The sequence below is a fragment of the Crinia signifera genome, chromosome 5, assembly GCF_055691185.1.
Source record: "Crinia signifera chromosome 5, ASM5569118v1, whole genome shotgun sequence".
NCBI lineage: Eukaryota > Metazoa > Chordata > Amphibia > Anura > Myobatrachidae > Crinia > Crinia signifera.
In genome coordinates, this window is record NC_139221.1 from 126,640,622 (window position 1) to 126,656,680 (window position 16,059).

Consider the following 16,059-nt stretch of genomic DNA (forward strand, 5'->3'; position numbering starts at 1 on the left):
TCCAGCCATCTCCAGTGCCCATACAGGCTCCTGCACAGCCATCATACAGGCTCCAGCAGAACTGGCAGCTGCTGCAGGAACTATAGTGGCTCAATGGTACAATGTCACATGCAGCTTGTCATGATATCTAATTGGATAAAGCCTCAGTTGGACCAGACCAGTATCCTAATACATGTGGTAATTTGCTGCATGGTATAAACTGTATTTTTAGCCCAAGTTCTATTGGCTATCCAAATATTGCCTGTTTTTACCGTACAGAAATTGACCTGTGCCAGTTCCTGGACCCATGTATTTTTGGATAAAAAACAGATCTCCTGGGGCTGCTTATCAGGGATTCTTCTTTGTGGGCCTCAGGTCTGTCAAGCAGAATCCCCAATAAGTACCAGCTTACAGAGTTAATTGGATAACCTCCAAGGGATCCATTAGTTGCTGTTATTTACTGCAGATAATAGGATGCTTCATGCCAAATGTTATTAGGTACATAAATTGCACTATACACAAATTAAATTACCTTTGCCTGACCTTACATAGACGTCTGAATCCTGCTTTTTGGGCTCTGTCCCATCTACAGGCCACAGTGTTTAGTGGGGAAGGAATAGAGATTGTGAGGTCTCCCAATCTCCTTCAACTGCATAGAAGAGAAGCAATTAAATATATGTGCCATCTAACTATTACAGAGAGGGATGAGAAATGAGGGAGTGATGTGCACCACAGCCCCATGCCAAGTGGCCCTGCCCCATACCAGGATGCCACATGTCCTTCTCATGCTAAAGGTGCACAAAGTCGCACTCTTCCAAATGTTGGGTGGTATGCATTGGGCAGCAATGGTACTTAGTAGCTGATTTATACCTCTCCAACATATCTTTCTGAAAGGTTTATTAAATCTCCCCAAAGTGAATAATATAGCGCACATTAAATTTATACATTGTATTAATTATTTGTATATTACTCATTCTGGGCCAGATTCTCTAAGCTTCAAAAGTGATAAAATAGAGAGTGATAAACAGCCAGCCAATCAGCTCCTGCCTGACATTTTTCAAACACAGTCTGTGACATGGCAGGTAGTAGCTGATTCCCTGGCTGTTTAACACTCTCCATTTTATCTTTTTTGAATCTTATAGAATCTGGCCCTTTATGTCATTATCATTATATCATTGTATATCATGTGACTGTTAATTTAAATAGCACCAAGACTACTATAGCATAACCTAAGGGACATTTACAGAAGTTATTATTGCCCTGTATATCCCCCAAGAAAAGGCTGGGCTTCTCTTCGCTATTGGGATTTCTGATATCTATCATCACCAACTCTTCGGTTTACTGTTACCTCTGGTGTAAGGACACTTTACAGACTGTGCTGTTCCTCACCTACAGTAAGGTTTACAGTGTTTGAAGTACATATTACACTATGGTTTTTTTTCTGTTTCTTTTGTTTTACAAGGAACATCTGATAATATAATAAAGAGCCAGTGTTTCCAGTAAAAGGAAAGTTGAAATACTATTTATGTTTTGCACATTCATTAAGACAGCATTATTTGAAATTTTTTGTGCATTATTTATTAGAAGATCAGGTGGTCTTCCTGACCTACACACGTAGCGATTGTTCCTATTTTCTAAGCGATATGACTAAATTGGACTAGATCACTTAGGCCCTTATTCTGATCTGTGCGGCCGGAGCCGCATACGTTGCTCCGGCCGCACAAACCAATCCCCGCCTACAAGACGGATCGCCACGGCCGTCCGTACGCGGACGGCTGGCGATCCGCATGAAAATGGTGGGGCGTACGCCTCCACCATGGTGGGAGCTGCCCCCTGCATTCGATGGTCGACGACCATCGAAGGCAGGGCCGCACGCTCCCCCCGCTCACGCAAGCTTAGACCACACGGACAATCGTCCGTGTGAAAGCTTGTATTTGGGCGGAGAGCTGACATCCGGCGATGTCAGCTTTCCGCCCCCATCACTGGCGTCATAGCCTCATTACCATGCATACGCCCCGCGTTTGCATGGGAACGCCCATGAAACGCGGGGCGTATACATAGGTAAATGAGGCTATCAAGCCCCTCACGCCCCTATACGCCCCCTTTGCGGCGTATAATTTTTGTGTGCGGCGAATTCGCCTGCACATGTGCAGAGTGAAAACATCGGCGGTACGGCCGCACGCGGGCCGTACCGCACAGATTAGAATAAGGGCCTTAGAAATTAAGCACAAATCGCTGTGTGTATAGGACCTATAGCAATGTGCGGCCCCTCGCATCGCTATTTCCTGACTAGATTTATACTGCATGCTGTATAAATCTAGTCATCTCCCGTGCTCTCTCTATTGAGAACACGGCCAGTGACATATCGTGCAGCACACATCTATGGTGTGATTAAGTGTCGCTCAGCAAAAAACTCCCATCGCCCCATGTGTAGGCCCCATTACTGTTTCTGCTGCATAATCATTAAGTTCCATCTCCTCATTGCCCTTATTTCAGTTATGAAAGTTCTTTGATGCACTCCTGTGATAACAGCCATCTTTCTTTTCAGTCACACAGGCCAGGTTAGTAGCACAAAGGTAGCTACAGATTGTAAATGAGTGTCACATAAAGTGACCAAAGAAAAACATTAAATATAAAAAGAAGGTTTTTATAAACACATAATTACCACACAAACTGCGAGATAATAATGATAATAGCACAACGCCACCTATGTGCTAAACACATTATAAATACACTTACATGGTATTAAAGAATCTTTTAATTAATAAAGCGGTTGGCCTCTAAAAATGGACGTTTTCATGAATGTTTTTGCAATATGAAAAAATGTACAAAATCATAATTTCTATAGTATTGAAGCTCATTTTCATGTCATCAGTTTGCAAACAACGCATCAGCATCTAGAAGTGCAAACCAGAAGTGTGGTAGTTTAGAGATACAATATAAAGCTTAAATAGCTCTTAAGGTAAAATGGAAGAAAAATCAGTATGATAAAAAAAAAAATCCAGTTTCCCGAAGTGCCTCACAAATTGACACGGTCCACTATATGAAACGAATCTTATCTGCACCAGACAACCTCAGGACTGTGCAGACTTTACTTTGATCCGAAGCTTTTCATGTATAGACTGTGCATAGAAATATCTGCCGTTTTCTGCAGTAAATGTCAAAGTGCTGGTGAATACATGTTGCAGAGAACTGATGGATCACAGGAGAACTGATGTGGACTTACAGTATTTCTCCAATATCTTTCCCCCTTTCCATCTCTCTCTTCTCCCGTCTCTTCCTCTTTTCCCATTGTCTCCCCATTTCCCCTGTCTTATCTCCTTTTTTTCTCCTCCCTTGTCCTTTCCTGTTATTCTCTGTCTTCTATCATGTTTTCTTTGTCAACTCTCTTTTGTCTTTGTTCACTTCTTTTCTTTATCTCTCACAGTAAAATAGCCTTGCGTATTGCACATCATTGCATGCTTTAAGTGCCAAAACATCAGGTGATGGACAGATGTTGGGAAGGTGGGTGAGTGGGCTAGCCAAGCTGGTGCCGGGTGGCAGAGGCATGTTGTTCATTGGTGAAATTGGGAGCTGTGATCCGCGCAGCCATCCAGATCTCACTGCGCATGTAATATTGCTGTATAGATGAACAGTTTAGCAGCACTATATTACTGAGGTGAGCAGGAAACAGTGACAATGTATAGATATCGTGTTTGTCGAAGTGGGAGAGAATTAGATTTGGGTGGGGTTTTACTTCAAAGTGAGATCTATATTGCAGTGTAAAAATATAGCAGTCAGTATTTACCCTGCACAGAAACAAAATAACTCACCCAAATCTAATTCTCTCTGCACATTTTACATCTGCCCCCCTGCAGTGCACATGGTTTTGTCCATCTAAGAAGGATTTTGTCAGAGAGAGTGAACTAGAATAAGGCCCTAGGAGTACTGTGTTTATTATATAGAAACCCTTGACGCATAGCAGATCACCAATTTGTAGTGAAATCCAACTAAGTTTATTTATTTTTTTAAATTAAGAAGCTTTTTCCTTACAATACATCACCACATAATGGATTCATTTCAATCTATTTAATTCCTATAGCTAATAAAATAAGTTACAGACTTAAAAATAGGTCATACTGATTCATTTTCTGATTGTTCTCATGACAACCTCAATGATGTTTTTATATTTTTAACACAGAAGGCAAGAATGTACTTGAATTACATGCACGTGGCGCTTTATTCTTTCTTGTTGCAAATAAAGATAGAAAATGAGGTTTTCAATCTTTAACCCTTTGAGTACCAACTCCTGTGAGAGATGCGCAAAATATCTCATAAAATTGCCAGTGTTCCTCTCATTTGTTATATAAATTCAAATCATTTTTGTTTGTGTAAAATAAAGATTATATTTCCTATTAAAGTTAATTTTTACAGGTCATTATGATGAATACAAATGTTTGCTTGCCAATTTTCACACATATTTTGACAAATTCACTTGGCACTCAAAGGGTTAATTACATATTAAACTACTAATGTTTTAGTTCTGTGTATTTGTAAATTAGTGGCGTTGGCCTGGAAAAATATTATTTTAATCATATAATATTGTAATTTGTATTTAAGGCATGCAGTGTTTGGGAGGTCAGTTTTGGACTGGATCCTCTTCTGAAGATTATTATACAAAACAGGGCACCAATAAAACGATGGATACTGTAGGTTTAGATGTCACTTATGCTGGTTTTAGCATACCTCCCAACATGACCCATTCCAGGAGGGATAAAATGCTCTGATCCTGAACTTCCTTGCTAGTGGCAGTTGCAGAGGTGGGACTGCACCACTGTCTAAAATTCAAATAGGTGAACCACACCTGCCAGTGGGTCTTGGACTGCGGTGTTTGGGGTGGTAGTTGGTGGGGCTCCCCTATCTGAATTTTGGACTGTGCTGCCACTCTGCAACTGCCACTGGCATGGATGTCCAGGAACATGGCATCTTGTCCCTACTGGAATGGGTCATGTTGGGATGTATGATTTACGTCAATTACTCTGTGTCTGGGATAATAGTGAAATTGCTTGTAGAAAATAGTAGATTGTTTCAATAACCCCTTGTTTGCCAATCAGAAGACGTGTGGCTGTGTAGTGCCAATTGCCAGCCAATGTTCAAGAGCTACACACATGTGTTGGTAAGGGCTGTCTAGTATAAAACTGCAGAATGTCAGAGCAATACACAGCAGAGAAAGGAGTGGCCTAATAAAGATACACAGTCGGATAAAAAACTACACATTTGCAAACATTTGACAAATCACTTGCACTATGAATGCTCATGACTAGAAGATGGCAGTCCCTGTATTGTCCATGTGACAGTCCATGTGAGTTTTAATCTGCAAGCTATCTTGGCAGGAGGTAACGCAGGAGCCCCCCCCCCCCCCTAATATGGCACCTAAAGGCCCAACACATGGTGTCAGCTAGTCGCACAGACATACACAAAATGAAAGTTGCCCAATTTCTACGTGTCAACAGATGATAAAAATAGGGCAGTCTAGAAAAGAAACACGTCAGACTGTATTGCGTTTTACCAGGCTTACAGGCATCAGTCAGTCAGTTCAGCACATCAGTCAGTCCAGCACATTTGCTCCTGTTGCACCAGTTATTTATATAGCTCACACATTTTCCACATACCACTCCCTGTCCCAATAGAATTTACAATCTGTATCCCCTACCACGAAAGCACGGGAAGAATATACAAACTACACACAATTAGGGTCATATCGGAGTTGTAAACATGACTTCATTGCTGTTAGGCAGTAATGCTAACCATAATGCTAACCATTACACCATTACTCAGGAACTCACCAGTCATACTGCCCATGTGCATGTAACATAGGTTATACAACTGGCATGTATGATCTAATGCTTGTGCCATGTGAACACTTTGGATTTAGGCTGCCAACTGAGGCTGCAGCACTATGTACATAAAGTAATGGTTCCAACAGTAAGCTACATTGGCACAGCCATCTGGTAGTCATCTTAAGAACTTTACCCCCCACAGTACATGGGGACAGGTGATAGCTAATAAGTATGGAAAATATTAGGCCTTCATTTTATTCCTAAACAGTCCTGGCTCCCTAGGCTGTAGCCTAATCCGCCTGTTGGTTAATCAGGCACTGACCGTCCATATAATGGTTTGCCTTTTTGTATTGATTGTATCTGGTGGTCAAACACAGCCACTTCATTGTTATTGTGTGCTGCTATTCCAGTCTTATTTATTATTCATTTGTCCTTTCTTACAGATTCGGAAATGGAACTGAATTTTCTCCAGAGGCCGAGGACACTGATGACCCAACAGCTTATGTTACTAATTTGTCCTATTACCATCTGGTTCCATTTGAAACAGACATTTTAGACTAGAGCTATCAAAGGATTTATTTGCCGTGAAGGTGAAAACTCTTCAGTGCTGCTATCCCTGTGGCCTTTTATAAACAATAAACTATAGCAACTAGCACATAGATCACAGCAAGTAGAAGTACAGCAGAACTTACAACATGCCTTAATATCAATAAGATGCAGAAGAAATGCTTTGGATACCACAATACTTTCCGGGCCTGTTATCATATGCACCCAGGCCTTTCTGAGCGTAGCGCATGTTCATGACTCTTACACGTTGCCTGAATGTTAAGGATCTAGGTACCCGCAGCAATAAGTATACTCTCTTATTTACCGTGTGTCACATCCACTTGAAAAAATTGAGGCTTCCATGAAACAATATATCAGTATTAGTACACAGTGTGAAGAAAAACATGTTCAAAAGCTGGACATGTTCAAAAGCTAGATATTTTTAATCAATAATATCCTTGTAATGAGAAGTTGTAAAGAAGACCAAACAGACTTTCATTGTTTGTGGTTTCCGTAAGGACATCAGAATGTTAAGGAAGGAATATGCCAAATGCATGTCACATGAGACCCACCATTGCTGGACAATTGCTCATGTTGCACACCTGCCACATCCATGTTCCAGTGTAGGACAGGGTTGCCGACTTTTTCTGTCTCCTCTCCGGGAGAAGCCCGGAGAGGAGACTTGCAGCTGCAGTTCGGGGGGCGGGGCTTGAGCTTTACATAATTAAGCCCCGCCCCCAGGATGGTAAAACCCCCTAATTCATGGATCTTCGTGGAGGGGGCGGGGCTAAAATGTCGCGATTTTAGCTCCGCCCCCTCCTGAGACCCGCGGATTGACGGATGTCAATCCAAAAGTATGGGCAAAACGACGCAATCGGGGGGTGGCGTGGGGGTCCCCCGGAATCCGTGAGGACCGTTGCCCACCTTTCCGGGGGACCGGGAGGAGGACCCGATTTTCGGGATCCTCCCGGTAATTCCGGGAGGGTCGGCAACACTGGTGTAGGATCTTGTGCAATATTAACCTTTTGGATTACTTGTTTTGTATAGGGATTTCTGCTGGGATGGTGTTTCCTTGGTGGGTGTAGACTTATTTGCTGGTTTACATAAACACACACACACACACACACAACAAATACCCCCCACCCCCCAGATCTGCTACTAACAGGAACTACATTCTAATGTAAATAATAGTAAATTATTGAAAATCTGAAATCTTTTATACAGTACATTTTAAAATCTATTTTATTGAAATAAAAAATATTACCCTCAATAAATATATTTAATATCTGATTTGTGTGATTTTTTAAGCTTCTTCTATATTGTATTTTTTTAAAAATGTATAATACAGAAATGAAAGTAAGATTATCTATGGAGGGACTCGCTTCCTGATCAAGTAAGGTAGGAAGCGGGTGCCTCTGTAGCGGGTGCCTCTGTTGCAATCTGCTTGATTGCAAATGGACAAAACCATGTTGCACTGCAGGTGAGGTGTGTTTAACTAAAATCTAAATTGCAGTGTAAGAATAAAATAGCCAATATTTACTAGACAAAAAGATTTACAAATAACCAGCGCTATAGTAGATAACAAGAGAAGATTATCTTCAATGCGGTATCTCTATTTTCTGCATATAATTCTTCCTGATGCCATATGGAAGTAAACTTCAATTCAGGTGTGCCCGTAGCAGTTTCTTTTAAGCAGACTTCAAAATGCAGGGAATACCAACATGAACTTAACTTGCATGGAAATTCAATCTCGCATGCACATCAAAGGTTTCTTTACCAATTGACGGTCGTAGACATCAGAGGACAGGTAAGATGAATTTATTTCACACTGATCCACGGATACACACGACAAACAAAGATAAAACAGTGTCCAAAGTAGAGCAGGGCTGATAAGCGGGTGGCCCGCGGCTTCTCCCTCAGTGCTGGGCATGCTGCAGACAACGCCGGGGAAAGAGGGTGACAGTAACGCCGCTGAGATCCGTCCTGCTGCTTCTGCTCCTGCTCAGTGATGATTGCGGCCCAATTTACTAGAGATGAGTGCCGGGCCAAAGATTTGGATTTGTCATCGGGATTTGGCTTTGTTAAACGGCTGTGAAAAGCTTTGGATTTTGATTTTTTTTTTTAAATGGTCAAAAAACACCCAACTCACATAATTTTTGCAAATTTTTTTTGTCCCTAGAGTAATATTAACCTCAATATCATTAATTTCCAGCCCTCTCCAGATAATTTTGACCACTTTACAGCTCACAATGTTGTTTTCATTCAATTTAGGCCAAGGTCTGCAGTAAGCTGACTGGTTATTAACACACAGAACTTCTGACTATCAATATGGTGTATTGGGGTGCAGTACACACAAACAATAAAGAAGAGCAAAATTATTTTTTGGTTTTATTATTTTTTTATGCACAGCTTGTATAACACTGCATGGAGGCAGAACAATCACACACAGAACTTAGTATAGTATGGGTGCAGTACACACAAACAATAAAGAAGAGAAAATTTAGATTTTTTTAGTTTAATATCTTCATTTATTTTTAATGCGCAGCTTGTATAATGCTGAGTGGAAGTCGAACAATCACACACGGAACTTCTGACAGTGTCGTATGGGTGCAGTACACACAAACAATAAAGAAGTGAAAAATAGCTTTTAATTTTTACTGTTATTTTTTGTAATGTGCAGCTTGCATTACGCTGTGTGGTGGCAGAACAATCACACACGGGACTTATGGTGTACACTATTGGGGTGCACTACACACACAAAAAAATAAAGAAAAGCAAAATATTTTTTTTCTTTTTTTTTATGGACAGGGCTTGTATAACACTGCATGGAGGCAGAACAATCACACATGGAACTTATTCTGACAGTAGTATATGATGTATTGGATTGCAGTGCAGCACACCACACACCATAATGAAAAATAAACGAAAAGCTGACTGACAGCCTGCCTGTGTACTGTAGCCAACTACACTGACTGACAGCCTGCCTAACACATGACCAGTACAATATAACTCAGCACAAACCCCTCTGCACTACACAAACCCCTCTGCACAGCACAACACCTCTCTGCACTACACAAACCCCTCTGCACTGCACAACACCCATTTGCACTGCACAATACCCCTCTGCACAAGCACAGCACCCCTCTGCACAGCACCCCTCTGAAACACTTGTCTGCACAACATGCCCAGACCCCTGCACTGCAGAGCTGTGCGCAGCTTGTGGAAGCGTGTGTGAAATGGCGGTGCCTTCTTTAAAGACTCTGCATCTCGCGAGAATCCGACACAGACGTCGAGCCGGGCTGTGTTAAGCCAGGCTACCAGACAGCAGCTGTGTAGCACAGTGCTTCTCCAGCCTGACTCTGCTGACTTTACCTTGGGTGAAATTTAATAGGATGAGAGATTCAGAAAGTGAGAGATTTGGTAAGAAATCTCCAGGTTTTTCATAAAGCTGCAATCATTTACACTGCAAAACCAGTATGATGTTGCAGTGTAAATGATTGCCGCTTTAAAAAACCTGGAGATCTCTTACCAACGGCGAGATTTACTAAAGGGAAAATGCCGTAAAACCCCCGTTTTACGGCATTTTCCTATGTATCAATAAACGTCCGCAGCGTTTTCGCTTTGCAGGGTATCGCCACCCTCTGGGTGGCGATACCCTATAGAAGCCTATGGGCTTCTTTCGCCGAACGCCGTCTGCGCGCCCACCCCCTCCCGTCCTCCTGTGATCATCTCCTCCCCCTGGTGTCACAGCCGGCAGGACATCCGGCTTCAGGGGGGAGGAGGAGACACAGGGGGACGCTGGCAGCCGCCGGGAGGTGACGGAGACCCCCGCAGCCAACATCACAGGTATCGCGGGGGTCTCCGTTACCGCAGCCCGATGCTGGCCGCATATGTTAGTACATATGCGGTAGCATCGCGGCGGCTGCCGTGTGAAGGGCGGAGGTGTACGTTGATACATCCCGCCACAAATCTCTAACTTTCTGAATTTCTCATCCTATTAAATTTCACCCCTTGTGTTCTGTCTTCCCTGAGTTAAAGAAACAATAAGGAGAGAAGCACCCACTGTAAGCTTTCCTACTTAGTAAATATGGATATATCATTTAAAAAAAATATGTCATAGTGGCTTTTTTTATTTTTCTATTGAATTGTCTCATATGTGGGTATATAACCAATCAATGAAAATAATAAAATTAGGGGGAGGGTGGTAGTGTTACTGTTGTGTCTATGGAGCACCCTCAACCCTAAATCTGCCCCTGGAGATACTGTATGTAGGAGACAGGTTGGTCATTGCATTATTACTGTATATGACAGATTCTGTGAAGCTCTCTGTATTATATGGAGGTCACTACAATAATGTAACAAGGTCTCTGATGCTTTTTGTGTTCTATGGCAGTCACTGTGATATGTGTCTTTAGTTTCCTCTCAGGGGCCAATACATTTTATTGTTTCATGTATAGGGCCAATATGTTTATTTTTTTCTATCGGGGCAAGTGTTTTTCATTATTTTCTATTGCAATTTTTTTGTCTGTGCACGTGTTGGAAGTTCCACTGCCCATGTGTCCTGATGGTGTTCATACAGAGTTGCACTATGGATTCAGATGCTTGCACAAAGAAGTGTGTTAGGTTGGATATTAAAATGCAGATGGGTAAGTTTTTGCAGTGAAACGGGTGGGTTTCTGAAAGTGCTTGTGTAAAGAGAAGCTGAAGTGCTCACATTAGTAGCCATACTTACTCAGTTGGCTGTTGATGCGCCTGATGATCCTGCTGCATCTTTTGGACCTGTAATGTCAGCATCAGGTGTCGTTTGCCTTCAGAATAAGGACAGTATTCAATGCCGCCGGCAAGGGGGTTTGTGCGGTGAGGATGGCTTGTTTTCAACGAGTATTGACGAATACAAGCCATCCTCGCCATCAAACCCCCTCACCTGCAGTTTGCTGTATTCAATGTTCCGGGGAATCCCGCGCCATCAGAGGATGGCGAGGATTCCCTTAAACAGTGAGGTTAGCCGAAAATGCAGCCTGCTGCATTTTGTGGCGAGCCCGCTGTTTTGATGGTCGCACTCGCCGTTTTCACCTTGCTGAAAAGAACCAGCAGGGTGGGAACGGCGAATGACGGGAGGGCAGTTGAATACTGATGGCGAGCTATAACGGCAAGCTATTGGCACTGCTTGCCGTCATAACTCGCTGTCAGAGCTTTAAATATACCCCTAAGTATTAGCATATTTATGTACAGCAGCTGCATTCAGACACAGCTGCTGTACCATCCTTCACTGAATCGGGCCACAGAATTTTACTACTAGGCACAAAGGTGAAAACAATATTTAAATTATTTTGAATTGCTAAACATCAACAGCCTTTTCCAATCAGACAATTTAGTTTCTGTGCCTTAAATCAGTGGTTCTCATACTCGGGCCTCAGGACCCCACACAGTTCACGTTTTCCAGGACACTCAGCATGTGCACAGGTTCATTCATTAGTCATTGACACATTTAAAAAAATCCACAGGTTGAGCTAATTATTTGACTTCTGTGTGGGGTCCTTGAGGACCGAGTTTGAAAACCTGTGCTTTAAATTAATGTAAATTGTGCAGGTTTTTTTTTTCTTTAATTAACTATGCAGTGTGTCATTGGTATTGCCATGTTTCGTGTGGATCTTTAAATCACAAATTGGGGTTGGGTTTTTTAAACCACCATGCGCTGCTGGATGGACTATTCGGTATGAATACCACTGGACAGAAGGACACTGGACACACCGCAATGAATATATAAATTTTATGTAAATAAAATAGGTTATACAAACAATTAATACATAACAATTATAAAAAAATGCACAATACAATCAATAACTAGAATACCTAAATGGCCATACTGTGGGTCACGTTTGCAAAATAGAGGTAGATAGGAGCTCCGGGATTTATTTATATCTGGGTAGATGAGGTTAGTTGCGGTCACTTATTAGGGTTAGTAGTGACAGAGGGGAAGAGATTGAAGCAGAAAAGCCAGTAGCACAGTCAATCAGCGGTTAAGCAGCATTATGCAGAGTTGTTAGATTTGGTAGAATGGTGCCTTAAGTGCGGCACTGAAAGCAAGTTTTGTTATCTCACCCTCAGTTGGTGGAATCGTGGGGGATGCCGGGGAGCTTATGTTGGAAATAGCTCTACCCGGTTAGATGTTGTAGCAGAACGGGGAGCTTGTTGTTTGAAAGCTCTACCCGGACGTTGGTGCTGAGTCCGGTGTAGCCGGTAGGTGGTGGTTGCTGATGTCACAGCGTAAGGGGATGCGGACGGCTGAGGTGTATGCTGATCAGCGGGAGGGGGACCTCGACCGCTGGCTGGAATCCGGTAGCTGCTGCCCAGTGACTGTGACTCAGTGATGGAAGACCGCGGCAGACCAGCTTGAGCAGGAGACAGTGTGGGGGAATCACAGAGATTTGCAAGCGTGACCAGGAAGTGACGTCGATGCATTTCGTCTCTATGGAAACAGAGACTTTTTCAAGACGGATGTGTGCTTCCTACTAGCAATACTATTTAAAGGCTGTATAGCGCTCATTAATCAATTAATTCATTTAATCAATTATCATATCATTGGTAATGTTTATTTAGGTGCGTCCAGTGTCATGACTACTACAGATTTAAGGAATACATAGAGTTACGTGGTTAAAAGACAAATCAATTATAACAAGCAAATTCTATGTCAAACAGGCGAGCAACATTATATATATAGTAACAAGTACTATATCTTGTATTTTATTACATCACAATAAATTTATTTTGCAGATTTAGTAAAACGGCAGTTGTTTGAATGAATATGTATACACTGCGGTAAAATAGAGAGAGATAGAGTCCAAAAGTTTCAGATGGCTTAGTGCAAACGTATATACTCTTTGTATGTATACATAACAATATTATCGATGAAAATAACACATTTGTAGATAACACAACCCCAATTTCTGTAACCCTATGAGTTCTAGCTAACTCATAAACCACCTGCAGCAGCAGTGGACCTATTAACAAATTTCTTCCTTTTTACTTACATCATTTATTTTTAAATAACAGCGCCAGAAAAACAGTGTAACGTGTGTTGATTTTTTCTTCACATATTACACACCCCTTTCTCGATCTTTAAATCACAGTCTAAAATTGTGTCAGTAGTTGCTTCTTTGTGGAGAATCACATAAAATAGAAAACTACATAAACATTTATTAGTTGCTTTAAATTGCATTGCTACCATGTAGCCTTGACAACAGGAGAAATATGGCAGGGTTTTCTCAGCTGCAAATGAAGATCAGTTTACTCTCAGTGGGTTTGGATTAGATGCATGTGAAATGGAAAACAACAAAACATGCCCTTTAGGGGTTAGGTGTTCCGCACAAGAGAGGCAGAATACGAACAATTCTCTTTTAGGCACGGACTTCGATGGTATTGCAGAGTTCACGGTCCCCTGCTTACATCATTATTTCACATGCCCTTGAAATGTTCTATAAACTTCTCTCAACTCCAATATCGACTGAATTATTGTGAATCGACTGTTTTAGCACATAAAAAGAAATCATTTGCAGTTAACAGGATAAGAGTGAAACCTGCTCAGACATAGAGCAAGATCATCAAGATCTTAAAGCAGTCTGAAAGGCTATACAGGATTGGCCTATTTAGTTTCCTGGATACAACTCCCAAACCAGGTTCTTTCTTCTGGCACCACAGAATGTATATAAAAGTTTCGTAACACACTTGCAAAGACATCTGTATTAAGTACCCTTAAGCAAAAATAAATGTTTCAAAACGGTAAGCATGTCAATATAAGAGATGCAGACTCAGATTTCTGGAAAGATTGCATGTCCCAGGGGCAGGACTAGTGCAGGCTTGGCTGTGTTCTCTCACTTTTTATCTTATACTATTCTAGTTAACATTATAACTCCCTTTGCACACTGAAGTAAAGGGGGTGGAGCCTCAATGCACTCCTGTTCGTGTGACTCTGAGGTGTTTGCAGCACTCTCTGAGATGCCAGGCTTCCCCCAGGGCTCTCTGCACTGTGAACATGTGTCTGCTATTCACATACCTCCCAACTGTCACGATTACAGCGGGACAGTCCCGATTTTCGGGTCCTGTCCCGCTGTCCCACCCGCGGCAGACATTGTCCCGCTGCGGGGGGTCGCAGTTGGGAGACCCCCCAATCTAATAGAATAGACGCTGTGCGCACAGCGTCTATTCTTGTATGAAAATGAGTTTGCGGCTAATTAGCATAAGCCGCGCCCTCATTTGCATACGCCCTGCGCGAGTGTCCCTATTTCCACAACATAGAAGTTGGGAGGTATGTATTCAGAGCCGCAGCAATTTGGCATACACACGGGGCAAAGTTAAGCTGGCTATACTGTACATTAGATATTTAGAATGTAAGTTTGTTTTGCAACATCTGTTGTCCACCAACAAAGACGCGCCTTTGTGCATTGCTCCCAAACTTGCATCAGTCCTAAAAAGTTTGTTTATATTTTTTTACCTTTTATTTTATTATGTCAAGCTATAGAAAATACTGATTTTGTAGTAAAATTGTTACCTGAAACAAATATACCTGTGACAGGTTCTAGGTGCTGGATACATAAACTAATGCCTATAATGCAGGCCATATGTATATGGGGCAATTCCCCAATGCCCATTTAACAACCCAATTTACCAAATGCCTGGCTACGGGATTGGCACATGTGGATTGAAATTCCACATGTGATTCTAAATCCACACTCTGATTCTAATCATGTTGGATTTTGGTGATCACCTGACCCAGGTATCAGCACAATGGGAAATTGTCCCAATAGATGCTTGTGGAATGGGCCCCTTATGCCTAGGTGAAATTCAGCTAACTAGTGGTCAGAAATGAAATGGTACCATGACAAAGTAAGGAACTTACCACATGTGTGCGGAAAAGATTCTATTATCACTCCTGCTTACAGATCTCAGGGGACTGTATTCAGACCCTTCAAACAGAACACAGAGACACAGGGAGAAGACATGTCTGTGGGCACGGTGACTAATGTGGACAAGATGGTTGACCTAAAAGAGAACTGAACTCTTATGCTGGGTACACACCAGGACGACTAGGGCCCGATCCCCACAATCTAGATCCAATTCCAATCAATTGGATGTAGATTGTGTGCTGATTGGGCCCTTTTCTGACCTAGTGTGGACCGATACCGATCCGATGCGCGGTCCCGCGGGTCGGTCGGTCGTTATTGAGATCCTACCTGCTGCAGGTAGGATCTCAATGACGACCATACAGCCGGGTGCGGGTCGCAATCGGATCGGACCCGCTCACGGTGCACATCGTGAGCGGGTCGTGCCCCCCCGCTTCACCGTGAGCGGGTCGGACGAGACACTGACGACCCGCTCACGATGTGCATCGTGAGCGGGTCGTCCTGGTGTGTACCCCACATCACATTAATGACACGTATATCAAAGGAAAATTTGAAGCATGCTTAAACATTTATTGACAAAATATCCTGGCCATCCAAAAGTTCCCAAAGGAGAATTACGCAACTACTGTGTGATTTCATGACATCCTATGGACCTGCTGTCGCTCCCAAAGTCCCTTTGATGTTCTTTAATAGGATAAAAACTATTTTGACACACAATATGGTTTCATTTACTGTATGTGTATCAGTCAGTTTACCTTACATGTGACATAAGTAATAAGACTTCCAACAGACTTAAGGTGGCCATACATCTACAG

General features: G+C 42.3%; 1 protein-coding gene across 1 annotated transcript in view; it reads left to right on the forward strand.

The window, feature by feature from the left end:
* PXDC1 (PX domain containing 1) overlaps nt 1-7,631 on the forward strand; it is a 69,408-nt gene extending 61,777 nt beyond the window's left edge. Inside the window, exon 5 of the mRNA XM_083188010.1 lies at nt 6,242-7,631. Coding sequence (XP_083044136.1) covers nt 6,242-6,359 — 118 coding nt within the window. The 3' untranslated portion in view covers nt 6,360-7,631. The remainder of the gene's footprint in view (nt 1-6,241) is intronic.
* The last annotated feature ends 8,428 nt before the right edge of the window (nt 7,632-16,059 follow it).